The sequence below is a fragment of the Stegodyphus dumicola genome, chromosome X2, assembly GCF_044657685.1.
Source record: "Stegodyphus dumicola isolate Sdum_Otavi_A_Nest chromosome X2, ASM4465768v1".
Taxonomy (NCBI): Eukaryota; Metazoa; Arthropoda; class Arachnida; order Araneae; family Eresidae; genus Stegodyphus; species Stegodyphus dumicola.
The window spans coordinates 69,512,270-69,537,914 of record NC_140781.1 but is presented as its reverse complement, the minus strand read 5'-3'; the positions used below and the strand labels follow the sequence as shown (position 1 = coordinate 69,537,914).

General features: G+C 33.3%; 1 protein-coding gene across 9 annotated transcripts in view; it reads left to right on the top strand.

Moving 5' to 3' along the window:
* LOC118192271 (atrial natriuretic peptide-converting enzyme-like) overlaps positions 1–22,014 on the top strand; it is a 1,449,396-nt gene extending 1,427,382 nt beyond the window's left edge. For all 9 annotated transcript variants that reach the window (XM_085809975.1, XM_085809976.1, XM_085809972.1 and 6 more), the window contains 3 exons: positions 11,331–11,572; positions 13,434–13,570; positions 17,655–22,014. In XM_085809975.1, the coding sequence (XP_085666101.1) occupies positions 11,331–11,572; positions 13,434–13,570; positions 17,655–17,831 (556 nt within the window). In that variant the 3' untranslated portion in view covers positions 17,832–22,014. The remainder of the gene's footprint in view (positions 1–11,330; positions 11,573–13,433; positions 13,571–17,654) is intronic.
* The last annotated feature ends 3,631 nt before the right edge of the window (positions 22,015–25,645 follow it).

The following is a 25,645-nucleotide window of genomic DNA, read 5'->3' as shown; positions in this document are numbered from 1 at the left end:
TATATGTATCTCGCATAACTAAAAAATGATTATCCGTAGAACGTTAAAGTATTGTATATGGGACTGCTATAGCATCTAGTTGTGCGCCTCCCTTTTTTATTGCAATCGGCAGTATCAAAAGTATGTATATATATATATATAATAGTTTATTTCCTAAACAATATTGATTATATTATCTTCTAAGTTTAATTAAAGTAGAATTATTTTAAAAGAGTGAATCCATACTGGTAAGTTATATTTTGAAAGATGTTTTGAAGAACTTGAAAGTAAAATGTTAAAAATGTTTTAACGGGGACTGGAATTAAATAATCATGAAGAACAAAATTTCAATTGTAAAAGGAAAAATTAAATTAAAAGCATGTCATCATTGTCATTGATCGGAAATTAGTTGACTTTTCATATACGGCTTTTACTTTCGCGGTTGTTGGTCGTAGTTATATACTTCCAGTTACGAAAGAATTCTAAAAAAATAAAAATACAAGAAGGGATATTTTAATTTCAATATTTGCAAATTTTGATGTCATTTTCCACTTGTCTTGAGAAATCGCTTAAGTTACAATAATTCGAGGAAATAAGTTTAAATGAAGTGCAGCAAAACACATGTTTAATTTGATAAGCCGTACAAGGAAGTCGTGTGATGTCTACATAATGTTTTTATAGTAAGTAAAAAAAATTATATATAATTATAGGAACCGGAGGAACGAATCAGAAGTTATTTTTCAAAATTTTTACCAAACTATTTTTTTTTTAAGTTTAAACGTGTTGAAACAGAAATGTTTGCGTAGTTTAAATCAATTTTGTAATTGAAAGTATATGTCTACGACCAACAGTTGCGAAACTTAATACTGGGTAAGGACTTTGTGACCTCAGTCTATATAATATTAAATTAGTTAAATAGCTCAAAGGTTTAAAAAATATAACTGATATGAGTAATGACTGCAATTAAAGTCTACAGAATTAATCGGAAAAAAACCTAACAAAGGAAGAAAAAACACTAATAAAGTAAAAGGAAAAACTAGGAATGAATATATGCTTTAAGCACAATGAATCTAGGGAAAGAATTATTGTGTTTAAGCATACATTCAGTAGCAGCAAAAAGCTTATAAAAATCTACAACTTGATTAAAACTGAGCTATAAAAATCAACTTTGTAAAATTATGTATGCTTAAACTGTAAACAGTACTTATCTTTCCCAGTATTAAATAATAACAGAAAAAGTCACACACTTAAGCAGACTGCCCTTGAGTGCTTTGCTGTACTCTAAATCAGCGCATTTTTTTTATTCGTAACCTCTTCTTATCATTGAGATTTTGGCGTGACCTCAGGCAAAATATAGAATAAAAATAATTATTTTCCAATAAATAATTTATTTCTTTGGTAAACATAAGAAAAGAAGTAACTTTAGAATTTCTTTCAAGTACGCGAAAATTAATGAAATAAAATCACATTTTAATGAGACAGATGTGCTTTTTTTTTTTTTTTTTTTTTTTTTTTTTTTTTTTTTGCTGCGTAATAAATTAAATGTACTATTAAAGCATCTTTAACGTTTTTCAGCGTTGAACCACATTTATATTTAATAAGCATTAAAGCTTGAAAAGTCATTTCACATTAGTATGCGGTGCTGAATTGCAGATGAACATTTAATGCGACATCAGAAATCGTGGGAAAATCAGTACTAACTTCGATCCAGAATTCAATCAAGGTTTTTTGCGGAAACGTAACTTTTGTGTCACTGGATAGTTCAACAGATTTCCTTTTTCCCGTATGGCAGGTGATTAATCTCATTAATGTAATTTCTTTCATTTTCTCAACCCACAGTTGCATAAAGAAACGCTCCTCAAAAATTATCTGCGCACTGCCCGATAAGTAAAAAAAACTTAAACTCAGTGGCGTAACAGCCCTAACGGGCTTGCAGTGCCCGAAATCTGCTTTCTTGACCGTGGGCCCCGGGGTGCGTAAGCATATGCCCTGAACAAGTGGTCATCTTGGTCGCAGGACCTCCAGTGCTTAGTCCCCAAGTGAACCTGGTACTCATTTTATCGACCCGTGATGGAAATCAAGGAATGACAGGCTGAGTCGACCTTGCCCAGCCCGGTAATCGAACTCTGGACCTATAGTGCTGCTGCGCAATGCGCTAGCCACTGCGCCACCGGGCCTCAACGGTAAGTAATGCTCAGTCATAAAAGTTCGTTCTGCTTGGGAGAAACTCGTCTCTATCTTGCATCAAGCGAACGGTACGCATATTTTTCACAAGTGCACATCAACGTAGCCACTCAGGGAGGGGTTTAGAAAATGGGCCAATGAACTTCTTTTGCTCTTGTGACGCTAAATCTTCGTGCATGGGAGCGTATGTTGTTTACGTTTTAATTGGCATTTGTTTCGCAGTTATAAATGTATGGCATAAAAGTAGAAAATCTGGAAGCGCTTTCGTTTTATGAGTTTAATTAATCGCTGACATTTCATTTTCGCGATTTTTATCACGCATTATTTCGATTGATGTTCACGTCACAGAAAATTACTCAAGCTATAATTAGCCTCGAATATTATGCATTTACTAACAAATGTGGATTAAGAGAATTCATGTGTATAGTTTTTATTATTATTATTTTTTATTCAGCTGAGAAGGACTGGAAGTGTTACAATGAATCTAGTGTTTTCTTCTTTCAGTGCTTGCATTCTTTTGATTTTGAAAGTGTAAGATTCAGAATACTTATTGTGTATGAGCTGATTATATTCATTGTTAACATTAAAAGTTATATGTGAATAAATTTAATATATTCGTTGTTTTAATTCATTCTGTTTTATAAGTATTTCTTGTGTATACAGTATATTTAAGAGTGAGCAGTTATTAAATATGAAATTTAACACACTAAATGCAAATTAGTGAAGTTCACTTTGAATAAAATTCTGCATTGGCTATTATTATAGAACATCTTTTTCATATAGACTGCAATAAAAAGTTCTGACTTCTATTTACATATATAACTGTTGAAATATTTATCTCATATGCATAGTTTTATGTAAAGATATCATTTGGACTCTGATGTGTATCACATATTTCTTTCGTCTTATTTATCACTATTAAGTAATATTTCGCATGAATATTTTTTCAGAGTATCTAACATGTATTTGTATTTCTTTCAAATTCTTTCAACCAGGTAGTGAAACCTTCATAATTGCTTATATTTGATCAAACTTCACAATGAAAATTTTCAGAACAAATAGACGATGTACAGAAATTTGTACAGAAAATTACGTGGCAAAAAAATTTTCAACCATCTTACTTAAATCTTAAAGCCTGCGAAAGGTGATGTGACATGACAGAAATATTACTGGATGCTCATTGGTCCATCCTAAGAAGCCACTTCCTCGGTGGCTACACAGATGTGCACTTGTGAAATATGCGAACGGTATCTAAAGCTAATAACATGTATTGCAATTGAAATTTCAAGTGATATAATACTTGTAACAGTATAGCAGTGCCATTCATTGAAACAATTTACCATTATTATCCATTCTGAAAATTTCCATAATTTTTGAAAGTTTGAGATGCGCGACTTTTGAATCACCCTGTTCTTCTCAAAGTTTATTGTTTACATATATGTTTTAAAAACTATGTGTCGCTGAACGTATATGTCAAGATGTTTAAAGTAAATGGAAGGTTTTGATTGCATGCATTTTTTTGTGGTGTGAAAAATAACAAAAGCGCTTAGTGCGTCAACTAGACATCCATGAAGTAGTGTATTCAAAGACAATGGCACTTCATATCGTCCAACTTAAAAAAAAAAAAAAAAAAAAAAAAAAAAAAAAACTGTTTTAAAAACTTTGAGATTCCATGATAAATTCGCCGCACGAAGACTGTAACTGAATTATACGAAGGTAACTTGCAGAGAATGCCTCCAAATTTGTATAACACATCTTCTCAAAATCTAACGGACGCCAAGGATAAGCTCAAAAACTTAATAGTTATCATGCAGATCCAACTGTTAAGGGTGGTTCACGCTGGGGTTTATCTGAACTAACGGCGACAACTGAAGTAGCTGACCCATCTCCAAAACCAGTTTTTCCCCATAGAGAGCAAGTAGAAAAATCTGAACTGCAGATATAGCGGACACACGGAACTGACTCCTAGTCGACACACGGAACTGACTCCATTAGCTCAGATAAACCCCAGTGTGACTGGCCCTTTAGGTATACTGGTACATATATGTATAGGTATGTAATATTAGGTACTATGTTACTCTGGTACATAATGCGTACGTAATTACATTCTCATCACACTATAGTCATAAAAATCCTTTTGCAGATTTTATTTTCCAAACCCTTGGTGGTAAATAAGTAATTCCACATACAAAAAAATTCTTAAATGGGGAAAATATTCATGTTTCGGCATTTTAAAATTTAATAAAAAAATCAATTTTGTAAAAATTGCTAAATTTTTATGACCCTTTGTTTACGCCAGTTCTACTTAGGAAAAGTTTATGCTCATTTTAGAAAAATAAAAAATGTTTAACTCTCATACGACAAAAATTTAGAATGGCTCGAGGTTAATTTTTTTCTCTTTTAATGTCTCTCATTCAGTGATATTAGTTTGCAATTTATTATTGTGTAACTTTCTTTAATTTATAATTTTATTACAACTTTTATGCCGAAATAATTCTTGCAGAAGTAATTGTAGGTTTTCTGAAGCTAAAAATAAATTATTAATATTCTCTGAATTTATCACGTTAGAAATATAATCTAAAAATTTTCATTCTTAATTTAAGCAAGTAGTGTTACGCGTTGATTTTATGCCAGTACTGAAGGTTGTCACTATTTTCTAGGACATGAATTCTATAAGTTCATTTGTGAAAAAATATAGATTGATTAATACTTTTCACAGAAATATGCATAGCAATGCTCGTCACTTAATAAACTCCAACAACGAAACATACCGAAAATTTCGAGATCCATATAAATCACATATTCATATGCATGAGAACTGATTTAATTTTTTTTCTTCTTTTTAATGTTGTACAAAATGGTGAGACGGGATAGACGGTATTTTTGTTCGCTAAGCAAAAGAACTGATTTACGATTGCACCTCTCCGTGAAGTTTTAAATCAGTTCTAATTAATACATATATTACTTGTGAATGATTCTGTTAAAAGTTTATAACAAACCTAATAATAAATTCTTACTTCGTTCAATACGTTTTCAGTTTTCTCCATGAAAATGTCCTTATAATTAATTTAAAATGAGAATTACTTTAACACATTTAATAAGTAATAGGAAAATCAGTTTTGTAAGGAAATGTGAAAGTAAGTACGTGAAATATACTTAAGGCAATTTCTGAATTAAAAGTACAAAATAATGCTCAGATAAACCCCAGTGTTGGGGTTTATCTGAGCATTATTTTGTACTACCAGATAAACCCATTTTGGAATTAATAACAGCTAAACAAAATATTCTTCATTTCTTCAAAAATATTATTTCATCGCATATCTTAATAATCTAAGTTTCCTCGTGAATTCACACTATTATAGACACGAAGCTTTTAATACCATGGGCAGATAGATGCAAAGGCAGAGGGAAAGGCAGATAGATACGCAAAATTTCAAGAAGAGTTGAACACTTAAAGAACAGGATGATAAAATTGAGTGAAAAGTCTAAGAAATGCAACGGCATTTTGCTTTCAATTAAAGCCCTTTTATACACATTGAAAGGACGATTTCTGTAGCTTTGAAACAGAAATTCTACTGAAGTCGGTTTCCATCTGCTGAGGCCACAAAAATGATTTGCAAAGAGCAAAATTAAAAATAATGCTGTCATGAATGTTTTACACAAAGATTAATATAAATTCTTTTAATACAATCATTATTTAAAAGAAAAAAATATCAAGAATGCGAATTGCAGAGTCACATGAATAGGACAATAGGTTTCATGGAAGAAAGAGCCGGCTTTATAGAAACAAAAGCAGAAATACATTTTTCTTTTTTCCTTTCTCGGTTAAGCTGAAATGAACAAATGATGTTGCTGTTTTTTTAAATACATTTTAACACAGTTAAAATCAAAATAAACAAAAATAATTAAGTAACTAACTGGTAAGATAACATCGCATATTAAAATAGAAATTTTTTCTATTTGCTCTTTTAAATTTTTATTTAAATTTAATGTTTTTGTTTAAAAAAATCATGTATATGTTTAGAACTATTTTTTAACCTTTTGGTTTCATTCAATTGCAGCAAAAAGTTGGAAAACTGCAATTAATAAATATTTAGACGGAAAGAACCCGCCGCAGCATTCCAAAAGATAAAACATTATTTTGAAACAAAAGTTACGATGCAAAATTTAAACAAAACGTAAATGGAACCAGAAATCGTAGAAATATCAAAGTCTGCGTTAGAAAAAGAATATTTGATTCATATTTACATGGAATGATTAATGATTACATACAAGCAAAAAAGGAAAAATAATAAATCATGTTTAGTATTGATTCTATGAATGTTACCTCAGAGTGCCAAGAGCATTTTAACTGAGTCATTAACTGAAATTGCATGATGCTCAACCGCTTTAGTAAAACAAATATTGAAGCCTCCCTCGTAATTTTTCCCTTCTTCGTTCATAAAGTATTTTTAACTCCCTTAAATTATTATCAGAAATGATTAGAATTAAAAACCAAGAATAATTATTAAAACCTTCGAAAGTGCTAATATAAGTGAAAAAAAATATTCTACTTAAAACAAAGTATAGTTAAAATATCTGAAAACAATACTAGAACAAAACACGGGTTTTTTTATCATCAAAATAATTTCGAATGAACTTTAAACTTGTGCTTATTAAATGACTCCTTCTGATAAGCGCAAATTAATCGTATAAATATATTTTCTATTAATACTGCTGAATATTTAAGATTTTTAAACTTGTGTTCTAATTTTAAGCCATAGTCATCCAAATAAATTCAATACCAATTATTTGTTTGAAGGATTTTAATTTACTACAATTTTGTACTAAATAATTTTAAGAACGTTTACTGATACCATCATAGTGAAAATACATACGAGGGTTGGAACTTTAATAGTGGCAACACAGCTGAAAAAATGCTATGCAACAAAACCAAAGAATATCGCGTATACCACACGTAAACTACATACCTACTTTACCTCTCAGCAAAAAGACTCGTCCTGCCTACGTCACGCGCATGCGGAGTGACGCGAAGAACGAATCCTTGTATTAGCTCGCAGTCTAAAGTAAGTGTTGTCAGGATGTTTTCAAAACAAGAACAACGATGTTGGATAAAAATTGAATGTGCCAGAGGTCATACAGCACGATAGTGTCATCAAGGGCTTCAAGAGGCTTGCGGAGAATCTGCATTGCCTTACAGAACCGTAGCAAGATGGGTGAAAGCATTCAATGAAGGACGCCGAAACGTGGCAGACATGCTGTGGCCAGGTCCTCCGAGTGTCAGCCATGCAGATGTGCAAGCTGTTGCCGCACTAATGGACAGTGATCGCCGCCAAACGATTCGTCGGCTGGCCGGACAAACAGGATTAGCGCATACGACTGTGCAGCACATTCTGAAGGAACACCTGTCCATGAGAAAAATTGCTTCACGATGGGTTCCACATCATTGACGGAAATGCAGAAATGGCTACTATACGATGCTGCCCGAACCCACCTGGAGCGCTATGAGCGCGAAGGAGATGCTTTTTTACGCTGTATCATTACGCTAGATGAGACTTGGGCCCGATCGTACCAGCCAGAAATGAAACGCCAATCAAACGAATGGCGTCATCACGGGTCACCACAACGTTCGAAATTTCGTCAGAACCCCAGCAATGTGAAAGTTATGGTGATCCTCGTGTACGACTGTGATGGTGTCATCCTAACGTAAACCGTTCCTCCATAGCAGACAGTCACTGCGCAGTATGACTGCTCATTTTTGGAGCAAAATCTCCGACTAGCTTTGAGAAAAAAACGGCGACACTTTCTGCAGAACGCTCCTCTCCTTTTGCATGACAATGCTCAGCCGCATGCAGCGCAAGCTGTGACTGATTTGTTCAAGCGATGGGACTGGGAAGTGCTTTACCATCCACCATACTCACCAGATCTAAGCCTTTGTGACTATGACTTAATTCCTAAGATGAAGGAACCATTACGTGGCACTCGCTTCCAAACTGTTCCTGAGATTCTTGTGGCAGTAGACCGATCCATTCAAACTATCAACAAAACAGGCGCTGCTACAGGTATTCTGCGACTTCCACATCGTTGGAAACGGGTTGTACACAATGCTGGCGACTATATTGAAGTACTGTAAAACATGGTGACATTGTAAGGATCTTAAGTTTTACTAACGTTTATTTTATTTTAAATCTTTACTATCACTTCTTATTTTCTACTTCCGGCCAGAATTATAAGCGTTAAGGATTTTATGCAAAGTTTGTCTGGCGAACGCCAAGTATTTAAGTGTGGCCTTTTTGCCAAGCGAAAGAGAGGAAGCAGTGAGTTCGAAGCAGGCCGCTTACCTTAGAAGTTACGCAGTTGCTATTTGCCTTCCAGGCCAGAGGTTTTAATCCTCTTGATAAATTAAATGTATTGTAGTGTTCACAGTCTCTGTGCTACATACGCTTCCTGTTATTATAAGGCCAATCTTCCACGTGTATTATTCTAAAGTTAAATTAGAGTTTAGTTTTATTTTGATATCTTTTACGTTAGACCCCGAGTGGAGGGTCATTGTATTCCGAAGTACGGAAGTCATTATATATAAAGAAAAAAATAAAGGGTTTTGTATACCCTTCGTCTGTATCCTGTCTACTTACTACAATTAGTGAACATAGCTTTAGTAAGCTCTCTGTTCCTAGTCAGGTCCTTGTATGTTCCCGAAAAAGGTTAGAAGAAACATTGAACCTGATAACATGAATCACTTTTGTATTCCTTGTAAATAAATAGTTGCCACTATTAAAGTTCCAACCCTCGTATTATTAGAGAGAAATTAAAAATTCCGCTTTTCTTCCTTCAGTATTTGAATTCACAGCTCTTTTTTTGGAAACAAAATTAATGTTAAGTATATTAGATTAACTTGTTGGAGCATTTCTGATAGACATTTACGTGCATTTATTCCTGCCAGTGGCCGATTTCTTAAGACCACTGAATAATAGTAGGTCGACTCGAGTTTGAACTCAAAGCGAACGGGTTAGCTGCATGTTTATTTTCCCCCCAATGTGTTGAACCCTACCCTTGGCGCATCATAACCGCTGGATTATGCGCCAAAAAAATTCCCCATGTGTCACGTGAATACGAGCCAGTTTCCATAGAAAGTCTTCTAGAAAGGCATCGCTCTCCATAGACAGACAGCCCTCGTGTGCTTTGCCATATTTCAACTATATTCTAACCTAATCTTACATTCATTTATATATTTAAGAATTGGGATTTATTTATACTGTAAATATTAAAGCAACATCATGAAGGAACTTTTCTGTTAAATGTCTGTTTGTAAGGTTTTAAGTTAATTAGCCCAGTTGTATTAACATTTTTCCTTTACTTTGATATTTCTTTCGTCAACTTCCACCAGGATGGAGATTAGTGTTTAACGTGTTTAACCGTAGAGTTCTTGAGTTCGAGAGCGAGCCTCTCAGCTACTGACCGGTCACTATTCTTTCTCCCTATGATTAAATTGCTTAATCGGTTTTAGCTTCACTAACCGTAATTGCTTGGTGAAAATATTAAGGTCAATGATTACTTCGGCGTGTGTAATTTTATATTTAATATTTTAATTTGACTGGAACCTTTATTCAATGTTTTCCGCTCAGTGTCGGCTTTTACTTTTATCTTACGGCAACCCTTTGACGTGCGCGGATTTGCGAACGCAATTTCGCTTATATGTGTTATCTTAATTGATTCCATTTAATTTTCCCAACTCTAGTCATAGGCTAAATTATATGCTGTTCAACGTTTATTCATCAACACTGAATGTTTGCTGGCTTCAGGTCTGGTCAGCAGTTATCAGCAGCTAATGAACTTGCATTGATTGAAGCCAAAGAAATCGCACAAATAGCAAATGCAATAGGCAGAAAAGGGTTTTTAGATATGGAAGAAGGAATAGAATTAATCGAAGAATGATAAATGAAAAATCTGATGATCTTATAATACCAGAATAATAGTGAAATCAGTGATAATGGTGAAAATAACGCACCTTTAACTTACAGAAATTTAAAAAACAAAGAGCTGTGTCATTTTTCAATTGAAATCGACCCAAATGAAGAAACAAGACACTTTATGAGATGCATTCATGAACTGTTCGCTTCTTACAGCAAAACTTTTAAAGAGTTACGTCTGTCATTGTCTCGAGAAAAAATCCGCAGCTTTTTAAAAGAATATTTGTATCACATATTTATTAAGCAGTAATAAAAATCCTTTCAATTAACACTTGTTTCATTTTTTTTCCTTTTATATACAACAGTATTTTGGTTTGTTTAAATTACACATACTTTCTTAATCTGCATTATTCTAACACCATTTTTTTCATAAGAACGTTAATGTTGGGGAATGCGAGTTTGCCGTACTCGCAACGTATTAATGGCTTAATTCCCGCTCTCGGAAAGGATTTACTCTTTTTTATAATTTGTATATCCCTTAAGCTGACAGGTAAATAAACATATTTATTTTGAACCTTCTTCTTCTGAGTTTCTTTACTGATATTCAAGACCGGGCGATAAATCGTCTATCTGTCTACGAGTTAACATTTAGAGTAGTGTGGAGTCATACATATATTTTAACTTTATAATTATGCCTATTTTATAAGTAAAAGTACGTCAGATATTTTCAATACTTTTCAAACATATTTTGCAATAATAGCTGAAATTATAATGCCCTATATTACAATGTATACAAAAAAATAATTTTATTTTCGTAATAATTTTATTACATTACGAAAGTAAATACAGCAATAAAGCATAACCTTTTAAGATGTGCCTGATTTCGTCAAATATATGCAGGTAATCTATAAGGTTTTGTAATTTTAAATACGGGAATCATAAAATTTGAGGAAATTTTTTAATTATATGATTGATGATTCAGATTTTCGGATAAAATGAGTCCTATTTTAATGTTTATTATTGCACTTGATTTTTTTTTCGTATTTAACAGTCAGTCAAAAACAATTCTGTCTTAACATAGCTTTCTACTAAAAGTCTGGCCTTTTAATGTGCAATTTAATAGTTGTATTTTTCCTTACCTCAATACCGGCTGCGTCCAACTGCATGCCCTAAATACTTCAGACTATGTTCAGAAGATAAAATATTAAGAATTATGCTATTTTGTTAAATAATTTCATACTCATTTTATATTTTCAGAGATCCTCATTCAGTATGGACAGCTAGAATGGGTATTGTTCGTTTAGCTTCAAGTTCGCCTTTTGACCAAGAATCAAGAATTACTGGAATAGTTAAATCGCCAGTTGGTTCTGGTATGCTTTCAATTTTAAAACTGGAAAAGCCCATAAATGGATCGGACTACGTAAGGCCATCTTGTTTACCGAGTCACAATTACTCTCTAGAAGGAATCCCTTGCAATACCTTACGATGGAACATAAGAAGTAAGTCTATTTCTCTAATGTGAATTCTAAAGTTTTATAGTTCCTGTCTTTTCAACGTAGTTCATTCAGTTCAGATGACAGATGATCTAGAATATTTGTTAAGAACTGCTCACGTGCAATAATATTATTTGATATGTTTAACATTTTTTTATTTTAGTTTAATATTTTGAAAGAAATGTTGTTAAAAATGTGATGGCAACTGTTAGAAAAATCGTTTTCTTTTTAAGTTGATTGAAATTCTGATGAATCTTTTGCTGAGTGTAGAATTCCGATAAAGTCTCTCTTTCTTTAGCTGAGTTGTATAAGGAGAAAACATTCTTTCTGTCTAAATAAATCGCTGCGTTGATGTTATGGAAAAACCTTGTTCCTTTCAAGAAAAAAGCACATTAGTTTTTACATATAAGTGAATTATTTCCTTTGCATTTCGTTACGTAACGTACAGGTCCGTAGACAATTAGTCACGGTAACCGAAACAATTATTTTAATTATTCTTTTACGTACTCTAACAGTATTAATTAGTAAAAGTACTAAGAAATATAAATTTCAACAAAAATCCCTTTAAATAAAAATAGCTTGGATTTTAATGCTCTTTCTATACATTTCTTCTTCTATGATAAATGCGTATGCCTAATCATGATTCAAATACAATGCCATTTTTTAACGTAATGTGAAGTCGTAAAGCTAAAGTTATCTTCAAGTGTTCTGAAACGTGGTTCGTTTTCATGAAACAGGAAGAAAATGACATTTTTATTATTGCAATTTAAACTACGCTACTGCTCTTCTTAACTTCCAAATATATTTTACTTAATTTAGGGCAAAAGATAGCAAAACTTTAGAAGTTTTGGCAAAAATTTAGGCAAAAGAAAAAAAAAATGTTTTTAAGAGTAACAGTTTTTAAGTTTGTTTAAAATGCTCTTAAACTTTAGTAATTTTTTGTAATAAGACAGGACTTTTAACTTTCATGCTTACTTTGTAACTGCACAAAGTGAAGTTCGTTTTGAGTTGGAGCCTCAATCGTAATGCAATATCTCCCAGAAGAATATGCCATACCACAGATAATTTCCTGTAGTACAGTGTAAATTTCACGGTTACAGTTACATCAAAAGTTTATGCATTAGCAATCTGGAAGCTTTAGATTATATTTAAACCGGTAAATTATGGAAGTTGGTGAGAGTTCTGTCAATTATATGATCTGGAAACGTGGAAAATGAAGAAAACTAGTCCATAACAGATTTTCTCAAAGATATGCTGACTAGTTTCATTTTATTACTTTCTGTGTGCCAAAAAAAGGAATAAGGGAGGAAAATAGCTTTGATACGCCGTTCTGCTAAACTAAAATATTTTCTAAGAATTCAGTCAAAGGTTGTACTGTCTGTCTGTTTTCTGCGTTTCATTGAAGCAAAAATTCCACAGGCGGCAAGGTTGAATTCGTGGACATTGGCGAAACGCGAACGGCTGTGTTGTAGTTGAACCACCAAAACAACGGCACAAAGCACCCGAATTTATTCACAGCTGGCGGCATTCTGCTGGGTACATGAAGAGATCCGGATTATAGATATGTCGCAGATAATTTCTCCCGGAGAATTTGCAGTTCGGCCGCCCTTTTCGAAATCATTAAGATTATTTGGATGGTGCAGCTTTCGCGAAGATTACTATTAACAATGAGCCATTTTAATGCCTGCACTGGCATCTTGTTGCTGTTCGAAATCAGACTCAGTTTCTAAAAATTAACTTGCTACATAACTGTGCCAAATTATCTCTTATATTTTATCCTATGGCATTTTCCCTGTGGGGTAATATAGTGCAACTTTTATCTCTGTTCCTGAATTCTTCTGTTCTGATCCATGTATCACTTTTCTAGAAAACCATCTTTTCGAGGTTAAATTGACGGTTACAGGTCACAATTGCACCGAAGACCCATCGGATAACACTACAAGTTTCAACCAGAGGCCAATTTGTGCAGTTGAAAACGAAGTTATGGAGAATGACGAGTGTCAGGTAAGTAGAGAAAGTTTCAGGAATTTAACCATGAATAAATTGCGTATTGTGACTGCATTATGTATAAACAGGCTGTTTTAACGAAAGGTGGCAGTGATATAGTTTTACATGTAAAATGCATGTCAATTTTAATATATTCTAAAAACCCCATATTTCATTTCAAAACAATTTTTCATTTTTTAATTTCTTCTTTTACATTTATTTTTATATTACGAATATTACACAACGCAAAATATTATGCTTTCTTTAAGCTATTCTGAAGATAGTACGCATTATTATGTTTATGATTATTTAGCGCTCACCAGGAGAAAGGTTCACCAAAGAACTGACAGAGAGAATAAGATATGTTTAAGGTTCAAACCGGTTTCAGAATGATAGAGTTGTGGTTAAGCTTTATTTTGATGGGTTAATTTTAAGTTCCGATTTGCAAATTCGAAATTATTGGCTGATACGTTGAATAAGTGCTTGCTCGCTTCATTAGCATTATGTAAGTATCATGTGAGACAGAGTTTTTAAAAGCCGCAGTTTAGACAAATTTATTACAAATAGTAACTACTTTGAGAGCAAAAAGGGAAAAAAACAAATTTAAAAGGAAAGTTAAGTGACTATTGCAAATGAAAGTTCAGTTTTCGAGGTTTAACGGAAAAGACTCCTTTCCTTGTGTAAGATAGCTGGCAGTTTAAAAACTGCATCAAAACATTCCAATACAGTAACAAAACAAATTAGTATATATCACATTCATTCTTATAAATGGTTTCTCACTTTCTTTGTACGAAAAGTTAACTAATACTTCAAATGATAATGAAATATATATTAATACTAATGCTAATGAAATAATAAATTATCATTTATGTTCCATATTTATTTCAAATTAATTAAAGACTTAATAATGCAAAACTGTAATAACTGTTATATTTCATTTTAATAGCTTTCCCTAATTAAAATGTGCACAACATTTTAAAATTCATAACTGAATTTACTCGATATTAATACTGAAAAGTAAATCTCTAATAGTATAAAACTGATTTGTCCATGGTCTTAAAATGAGCATTATCCGTTTAATATACAATATAGTGAAAAAAATTAATATACATGAAAAAGTATAATAGCAACCAAAATCCTAAGCTTAATTTTCAATAACCTCTTAAGTTTACCAATTAAACTGGTTATTTCCCGTATCTGTCTTAAAATATTTATATGCTTACAATAAATCTCTTTATACTGGGTCATTTCAATATTAATCATTATGACATGATTCTTATGCAACGCTAATGACTCATTCTTTTGCGTAGTGCTTCAGCCAATAATAATAATAAAATCTGCAAACTAAAATCTAAGTTAGCCAATAGAAATGAAATCAAACCCAAACGGAATCATTGTTGACGTAATCTTTAAAATATAATCTACACATTTATCTCTGGATAACAAGCATGCTGTCCGCTGCTTCTTTCTTTCTTTTTTCAACAGTTTACAAAAGTGAAAAGGTATCAAATCATGAACAGGCACGCTTTTTTGTGTTTGCATGAAAATTGTTATCATCAATAAAAGATAATACTGAATCAGCCGCGACTGCAACTGTACCTTTATGAATCGGTTTTCATTGTAAACATTAAAAATGTGTATATATCACAAAACTTTTTTTATTAAAAATATAATTATTCAAAGTAATGCTGCTGAAAATTGATCAGTATATACAAAAAGTAAGAAATTTAGAACCCATTTTACACAAAGCCTCAGAAAGAGTGAAATTCAACACAAATAAATTTCAAAAAGGTCCAATAAATACAAAATGAAAATTAAAGAAATATGAAATTAAAAGCTAAAAATAATAATAAATACTTAAAAATATATAACAATACCCAAATATTTTTTCTGGAATTGATATAGGTATTTTTGAAGTATTTATTATTTTTTGGTTTTAGTTTTATATTTCTTTAATTCTCATGCTGTTTGTATTGGATATTTTTAAAATTTATTTGTACTGAATTTCACTTTTTTGGGGTCTTTGTGTAGAATGGGTTCTAAATTTTTTACTTTTTGTCTGTATATATATTATATGTGTGTGTGTGTGTGTGTATGTATGTATATTTGTGCGCGTATCTTTTTGTAATAAATCCATGCTTTAAGTGAACTGATACTGAAAGCAGCGCCTTACGCCTCCCATCTTAGAGTTTCTTCCAGTAACATGACTAACTAATACCGCAATAACAACTATTAAAAATACAGTATTACAAAAAGACGGGTAAAACAATGCAGCAGTTAATTCTGAATTATTCAGGTTTTTCTCTGTCCTGCTTCTCTGATTATTTTACTCGAATGCTAATCTTGCCATCAAAAGCAAATTAAACTTTCAGACGTTTTGAGAAAACATCTTCCTCGAAGCATTTTAAATGTAGAATATTTTAATTGAATATTTAAACATCCGATGAGAGTTTAATGCATGCTTATCCGTACAGCACTCAATGAACTGTGACAGCTCATCAATCGACTGCTTACATGTATAGTAAAAAATATTCCAGTTAGCTTTCTTTACGCTGAAGACTATATTGCTGTTTTCTCTGTCATAAAGAGTGTTATTAGAAGATACAGATAGTTCAAACTCAATCGTACTATGATCAGAGAGAGCTTTATAATCGGGTTGACACCAACGCAAAATATCTCCAAGAAGATCAGCTCCCACAACCGTAATGTCAATATAGCTTGAACCTTAAGTATTACAGAAAGCAGGAGCACAGTCTTCATTGGTAACGAGCAGATTATTGATACTTAAAAATTCACAAAGTGGAAATCTGAAAGTGGACTATGCCAAATTTCAGGTTTACCATTGGCATCCACAGCCTAGATCAATCTGTTACAATTCTTGAAGCTAATGCTACTTTATTTTTATGCAAATCTAGGTGCATATTTCTGTTAGGTTCAAAATAATCACAGAAAAAGATAAAATCATGAGTATTGAGAGTAACATGAAGAAACACCATATTATAATCAAGATTATTAATATCAAGCAAAGTAGACAGTTTTTGATTCTGTACAGTTATATCAGCTTTAATGGTATCACTATTAGCATCAAAATAAACCTGGTAGGAGGAAGAATGCAGAATTGGACTTCTAAATTTCCTAACATAGGAATGCATCATGTTTGGGGGAATGCTTTTTGTACATGCTAAAAAATGATAACTGGCAAATCAGTTAAGAGCCTAGAATTCGCCAATAAGGTGTAATGGTGCAATAAAAATCTACTCGCCACTTCTAGAACTCCTAAGGTTTCACTGGAAAAGGGAGCTAATTTTAACTCAATTAATGCTTATGTAAATTTATAAAAAACTCAATACGGTTATATTTTAGAATAAGTTACGTTGTAAGGTTTATCCTAAGTTGTTAACAGTTATCTTTTTAGTTAAAACTACTTTCCGGTCACTTCTAATTTCAGCTTACGAATTCCCTGCCAGAGTGTGTCTTCAAAATAGCGGTTAAATGAAAATGAAGGAAGAGCAGTACTTAAGTCGAAATTCCAATGACTTCGTTAGAGCCAGAGATTCTGACTAGTGCGCGTTCGCCTTTTGGCTACTCTCCCACTAAGCTATTACTATGCTCTGCCCATTTTTAGGCCCTTGATAGCTTCGTCGTTTAGTTAGCATTTAAGGGGCTACTCCTGTGGAATTTTGATAGCTTAGGCTATATCTTTTTAGCTAAGCATTAGTTAAGTTGATTTTCTTAGTACTCTTGAGTTCAGGCCCAAGTAAAGCCTGTTCTGTACGTCCTTAGAAATAACCATCTGTAAAACCTTATTTTGATCAATAAAGGGTAATTAACCCTTCTTGAGTTTCTGTTTCCTGAGTTGAAGCGATTATTCGCTTACCAGCTCTCAAGGTTCCACACACTTAACTGTAAATTCTAGGTAGGAACCTTATAACGTTCATCCTTTTGCTGAGGAACTTTTGCACAATTAACTATGCATAATTTTTGCAGAAAAAACTTATGCACGATTTTATATGTATATAACTTATGCATGATTATATATATGTAATTTATGCACTATATATATATATATGTAATTTATGCAGTACTTTATGTATTGTTTTAGGGAGACGAATCCGAAGGAAGTCCTTTATTGTGCAACATAAATGACAAGTGGTATGTCGTTGGAATTAGCAGCCGTGTAACCACATGTCCAAGCTCAACTAAACAGAGAAAGTACCATCACACATTTGAGCACGTCCAATGGATACGCCACACCCTTGAATCTCTAAAAGGCCATTAAACTCTGCAGCATGCTGTTGTAAAGACTCAAAAATGTTTCATTTAATCGCATACACTACAGGATCATTTATTGTAGTGTTAAAAAGAAATGAACTGGAGAAAGCCCTTGTCCAATAATCTGGATTAAAGTTCATTATTCGTGATGAAATTATAGTGTTTTCGATAGGATTCTGCAGACCAGGAAAGAAGCATCATAATGTTCGAGGTGCATTTTTAGGACAGAAATTTCACGTTTGTTGTAATAAGTTACACTAAATGTATGTCCTGTTTGGTAACAATTTGTTCCGCATAATAATCATCTGATTGTCTATAGCATTGAAGTGTGTAAGGTCAAAGAATCAACTTTTTTATTCACTTTCAGTTGAAGTACCTGTTCAGTTATTTTTGAAAACTGTTAATTCAAAGACATATTTGATAATTTGAGCTCATGTTTTAAGTATGTACTTAAGCAATTATACTTATGCTCATGTTTATATACATAAGCTTATACTTAAGTTACATTTTATGCAACTGATAAGGTATATATAATTTATTTCTTATTATGCAGCAAAGTTTTGAAAATTGGCTGTCAAATATCTGGAAGCCCATTTACTGAAATACATTTACTTAAACACATACATTTTACATAAACACATTCCTGTTCTAAAACAGCAATTCCTGTTTCATAAAAATAAGAAACGTTGTAGCGACTCATTTACCATCTTAACCATCTTATCACGTCATTACCCTTATTTTTAAATTAAATCTTTTTATTAACATTTCAAAGACATCTGTGTGGAAATACCTAAAGCCAAAAAAGTGTTTCTATGAATAGCTTAATGTAAATAAAGCATTAGAATGTTTGTTATTGTGCACAGTCCAAAATAAAAGCTTTCTATCTGTATTGGAAAAATAATCTGTTTATTTGCATTATTTTTAAGCACCAGCACATTCATACTTGTAGGAATTACATAAGATTTTTGTTTCCATTGAATTAAACAAAGTTTTATTTCCATTCCGATTAATAATATTAAATTTGTGACACTATTATAAAATGGTACGTTACTGAATTATTTATTAAGAAAAAGTAAGGTCTTATCTTCCCTTTAAAATAGTTGTTTTAAACAGCCAGGTACATTCAGCTTAAAGCAGTCATCAAGGATGACCAAAACCATTGGTTAGGTTATTCGGATATGGCAAAGCACGCCAGTGCTATCTGCTTAAGGGGCGGGTGGCTTTAGTTGAGGGCTTCCTAAGGAAAACTGGGTAGTATTTCACTTTACACATGGGGAGAACCAACTGCGCAGCCAGACCGTTCGCCTGTGATGAAACCCAGGTCAAACTTCCAGCATTCAGTAGCCGTTAACCACTTAGTTACATGGTGTTCCCAATATTCATCAGTCATTTGGCCATCTCATCACCGAAAACATTGCCAGAGAGGGCTACCAGTTTTACACCCGCAAGAGCGGAGAATTTCCGTGCCACTTTTAATGCTCTTGGAAACAGTACCAAGATGACTCCAGGACTTGTCTCTCTGTATATTTGTTATCCTGATAAATGCCATTTACTTCCTACTAAGCACATAGGTAAAGCCAGTAAGATTGCATTTCTAACAATTCTACAAAAGGTTACATAGTCACAGATGCACAGAGTTTCACATACCTTACAGTTTTACATACAGTAATGTTTACGACATTGGAATGATAAGTATAGTTATTTGTTATGAACTAATTTAACCTAGCAGTTTCACTTCTTGTTTGGGGGATATTACTTATAGTTCAGATTACTAATCAGTTGCCTGCGTTTAATAGAACATACTACAAATTATACTTAGGGGCACAAAAGACGCTATCATTAATAACTTAACCAAATAATTATTTTTCATTAGCAGTTTAATAAAGGCTGTTTCTGAGTAAGTGCTGTACTAGTTAAAACTAGTTATCCATGGTTCATTCCCGCAATGTTGGATGTCCATTTTAGTTACTTATAACACATTTTCCAACCAGCCCTGAGACTTCCGGCGTAAGCCTTTTTGTTAGCTTAATCACTCGCGTGTTTAATTATAGCCAACGCTTGTTAGTTTTTGTACAGTGAACCTCCAGCATTAATTTTGTTTCTAATTTTAATTTACTATCTACCTTGTTTGAAATCTCGCAAGCTGTGGAGATTAATTTGTAAACATAAGGCGTGCATTGTTAAGTTTAAGAGTAAAGTATAAAGGTTATTTAAACATTCTTCTAAATATGCAGTTACTTTCACAGAGGGGGGCAATAAACAACCAACTCTGTATTAAGGTGTAGGGCTCAATAAATTAATTTAATTAAGGAGTGAAACCCTACAAATGCAATTAGTAGACCATTCTTCGAGGTCAGTCAGCGGAGGCAAGTTCTACAAGTGCTGAACTAGCGCAAGCTGGGATCAACGAATTCGATGTGAAGAGAGGCTAACTTGAAATTCAATTTTTAACATAAATGTTAAAAAAAGAATAAATATGCTTTCAGTTGTAAATTTAATTTTAATGGAATAAAAATCACAAAAGGTACTTTTCTCTGGGCTCCCAAATAAAAATTGCACCTTAATACAATGTTTAACACTTATTTATGTAAATAAAAGTATAATATTCAATATTTATATACAGTATGGTAGTTTCAACAACGTAAGTATTATATTGGAATTTTGGATATGGAAAGCAAAAATTACCGGGTTTTAATACAGGAAATACGGTCATTTATTAAAACCATTGAATACTGTTTGAATTTTGATACCATAAGGTAGTTTTTCAAACATTATGAGTAAGCTAGTTGTGGTGTTTCCTAACAAAACACATCCTAAGCAATTTCTAGGGTTTTCACGTTAGACATTCGCCTAAGCAGTCTAGCGATAATCGAGTTGATGATATAGTTTCATTTATACCAGTTTTCTAATTACTATTCTGTTGGTGGATAAAATCCTTTTTCTTATGAATTATTTACGTCTCTTTTTCAAACTCAATGGCTTTAATTAATTCTATTTATCTTTTTCCTTTCTTTCCATTTTGTCATTTCTCTTTTACCAGGTCGTAAGGTTATTTGGATTGTGTATTGACAGTCAGAATTATTCGGGAAAGAAATTAGCTTTCTTGACTTACTCGTCCTTTAGGCAAAAAAACAAGCATTCTGTTTCTCAGTTATTATGTTATCATCTCACATATTCGCGCCGCTTCACAAGCATTTGCATACTCTTAGCATTCTGTGGACTCTTTGCCTTTAAGACAGGCATCTCATAAAATTTATTTTACCAGATCTGATGTAATTAATTGAAGCATGCCCTTACTTTCTCTATAAAAATACTGCTTAAAGTAAATGCAGATTGTATTTTAATATTTTTCTAGCAGCGCTGATGGAACGTGAAAGAGAAATCTTTTTCCTTCTCTTTTGTTTGTCTTGTTATAGAAAGCGAGAGTAGGCATTTATCCTTAAAGATATGTTATTTGTGATGTATGAAGTAAGTTCTATTGTAGATTATCTTCCTTCTTTTCATAATTAGCTCTCTTGTAAAGCACACAGATTTGAAAGTTATCTAGAGAAAGAATCAAAGAAACATGATATCTAAAAATTCAAATTTTAAACTCCGTGAATAAGAATTTGTTGTCTGAAGGCAAGTAACGAATTCAATTGCGAATAAAATAAAACTATTTTGAAGTAAAATAAAAAAACAGATTATGCAGATAAAAATGAAAGTCTGAACTATTTTTCGAACATTTTGTACTAGATTATAGCTACTGCTGCTAATGCAATTACATTAAGTATTTCATTACTGAAAACACACAGGAAAACAGTTCTACCTTGAATTTAAGTTTTTGGCATTGAAGCTTTATTTAGCTGGCTTGAAGGGAAAGTACTAACGTTCTTTCCCTTCAAGCCAGCTAAATAAAAGAAAAAAAATAGTATTAATTTTTCTTAAATTTTTGGAAATCTCAGTCTCGGCATTAAAAAGTATACATATTTGAAAGATGATGCTTGCCGAAACTTCCTTTGAATTTTTTTACTACCGCACTTCTGTTTAATTCAGTTTAGCGGAGATCGTACTTTCCGCTTCAAGTAAGTTTCTGTTTCGAAAACAAAATGCTACTAGTTGTACATTAAGATTAACGAAATATAAAAAGAGCCACTACTACGCTCTTCGTCGCCACAAAAAAAAAAAAAAAAAAAAAAAAAACTATAAAATTCACTGGGCGCTCACCGGGATTCAATCTACACATCTTCGGTTTACTTGCTAAAGAGTGTGAACGGGGTATTGCTTAGAATCTTAACAAATTTCAGCTGCAGTTTAAAATTTAATAGAATTAATCAAAATTCAAGGCCTTACTTGCATAGTAAAAAAATCAATATTCAAAGATTTATTGCAATTTCATTAACATCTGAAACTCAATGTTGGCTCAACATTACGTACATAGACGTAAGATTTTGTGAAGAAACCAATCAATTTGATTTATTTTTTCATTCGAGTGTACAAAAGGAGAACCTGATTATTATTATCGATTTCAATTTATTCATTCTGTTTCTAAAATGTAAACAAGGAGAAAGCAACTTCACTTGTTGACGATGAATCCCACCAGCCTCCATTTTAATCAGCTAATGGAGCGCTATCAAGGATCTCCTACGACGGTAGCACTTGTAGGTAATGAAATACCCCCATACGCATCTGACGTGATTATAATCTCTTCCACATTATTAAAAAAAACCACTGCAAAGTATCAATTATAACAGCAGGTTGGTCGCTGCGGTACATCAACAAATCATGATATACGACGCCTTCCAGCAATTTGACAGGAGATGGTAAACTTTTCGGACGATTAGGCTGTAAGTTTTATGTTTGTAAAATAAATCTTTTCGGAACTCTCGAACGTGTTGCCGATGTTTTTGTTGAAACCTTGTAAATAGCTAAAAGGAGGGCTAGTATGCTTGTAGAGATATAAGTTTTATTTTGAAGCAGGAAACATGAAATATCAACAATGCACTGACCAGAATTCGAACTCCGGGCCTTCCGATTGCTAGCCAGATGCTCTTCTAATTAAACAATGAAAGCACGAGGCATGAAGAGGAAAAATACCTCACAAGCTTATTATCCAATTTTATTATCTAAGCAAACACGAACAGCCAGCCTTATTAAAGCAGTATGTGACTGACGCTTCATGATCACAAAAAACGCCTATGTAAGCAAGAGTTAAAGAGTAAGAATAATATCACTGCTCTCTTGGAGTCGTTACTTTTTAGCAGTAAGAGGCGTTTCTTTTGTCTCACTTTTTCCACTTGGCTTAAATGTTTTAGGCTTGATAGTGGCTTTCTAATCACTTGGGGGCCCCGACAGAATAGATGTCATTTATTAAATTCAAAAAGAAATATATACATGTGCAAATAAGGCACTTGAAGAAGAGTACAATCATAGATCATAACAGAATACACTGACACATTCACCAGATTTCGCATATCCAATAAATAATTACATTTTCCATGACATATATCAGGTTATATTGTGCTCAACATTTGAGTAATTGTTATGTTAAGTGAAATATACAGTATTAGTCCAAAGGGGCTTCGTCCCTGAGGGACTATAGTTTGCGTTTTGCGATTTTGTATCGAATCACTCTGAATGTCCGTTTCACTTTTCAAACTGTGTAGGGTTTTCCTTATTTTGCATAACAAATTTATTTTAAGTTGATACCTTCATCTGAACTTCTCAACTTCCCTTCACATTCTCTCGCCAGGATGTAAATTTAAGTTAGGAGATGTGTGTATTTAAAGGGGTGGATCTCTGAGTTTATTCAGAGCGTGTGTTCGCTAGCCAGCGTACGTTTCGTTGTTTTTCGCTGTTACGCTAGTAAGCCTCTTGGCCATTTCGGATTTATCATCACGCTTGTTAGGTTTTGTATGTCCACCTGTTAGGCGTAACTTAAGTGCTATCCAACACTACTTATTTTAGATTTTTGACTTGAATTATATTCTACGTTTTCAGTTTCACCGCAAGTTTGACGATATCATTGTAACGCACGAAGATCATGCCTTTCTGTTAACTATTTGAAATTAATAAAGGGTTATTTTCGCCCTTCTTCTGTGCTGGTATTTATTCATGCCTATGCGAGAATTCGCCAGGTTTATTGTCGGATCTAATTTAGTTTATGTGAAAAACAGAGAACGACCCTAAAAGTGGCACCCGAATTTTTCCGAACTCATGGATGACAACGAAGCTGCAGTTGAGCTAGCTCTATCGACATCGCAAATTCCACCGGCTCCTGGTAATATTAGGGACGGCTTTGGTTACCTCGTTGAAACAATGCTGGCCTCCATGAAACCCGCAGAGAGATTCGACGGAAGAACGTCGGTCACTAGCATCCTAGAAAATTTAGATAACAATTTTTTGCTTTATCCCGTTCCCGAAGTCCAGAAGATTACGATAGCAACGACCGACTTATGAGGACAAGCATTAAGCTGGTTTAAAAGCATCGGGAAATTTCGTCCGGGAGAGATAGGCAGCCCCACATATACGTTCGAAAATTTAAAGCTGCTCTGGTAAAAGCTTTCCCCGTGGTCAAAGACAGAGCTACGCTTGAGGCCGAATTGTACGGCAAGTACCAATTTAAAGTTGAAGAGTTGTCTAACTTCATTTTACGTAAAGTCCAAGTTGCTAATTTGTTATATGGTAAAAAGCCCGATAAAGAATTAATTCAAATTATCTTGCCTCAACTACTGCCACAAGACCACCAGCCGCCTTATAAAAGGGGAGTATATAAGATATTTGCCACGCCTTCTTAGCGTGACTTCGTGGTGTGGTGGTCTGCACGCTCGACGCGTATTCAAGAGGTCCGTGGTTCGATTCCTGGGGAGGGATTTGCTCATTTTTCATGTCTCCTGCTTCTAAATAACCTAATGTCTCTACAGTGACCCCCAAACTAAAAGGTGGTGAATGAGGACTCTTCACCACCAGAATTAGGCGATTGGGTCCCCTAAAATTCCAGTTGTCCTTTAAAAGGGGGAGTTTATAAAGTATTTCTCCCACCTGCTTAGCATGCCTTCGTGGTATAGTGGTCAGCACGCTCGACACGAATTCCAGAGGTCCGTGGTTCGAGTCCCGGCGAGGGCATTGCTCATTTTTAATCTCTCCTGCTTTCAAAACCAGCTAATGCTTCTACAACTGTTGGCACCAAATATTATTGGCCTGTATTATATTTGAAGAAATTAAATAATGAAGAATCTGCATAAATGTATGTATGTTTTTCGCATCATGATAAAACAACGGTACCTAGAGCCATCAAATTTTGAATGACGTAATCCTACTGCGAATATGGGCATCTTGACGCCCAAATTTGAAATTTGGAATTTATTTTATTATCGATTTCATATTTTGTAAAACTTTAACGAAATTTTTATTCACAAACTCAAGGATTTCAAAGAGAGCAATGGCAACGTTCTACAGGAAAAACATTTTTATCTCCAGCGTGTGAGACTCTGTATCGGAAATTATAAACATATGCTCAATTTAAAATTATTTTGCGATACTGCTCAAAAATTGAAGTTTATGGTTTAAGTGCGAAGCACATGATCTTTAATAAATAAAAATAACACACAAAATGTTAAAAAAAAAAAAAAAAAAAAAAAAAGCCCCTTGGGATGTAATTTAAAATCTGAAACCTTTCAGATTTGTTTTTTTTTTAATGTTATAAAATTATTTTTATGATGATGATGATTATAATGATAACTTATATGTATACTGACATTTAATATGGGGCCTTAGGGCCAGCATATTTTTTCTTGCCAGGGCCGATTTCTTTGGCCAATCCGCCGCAGTGCATAATATGTT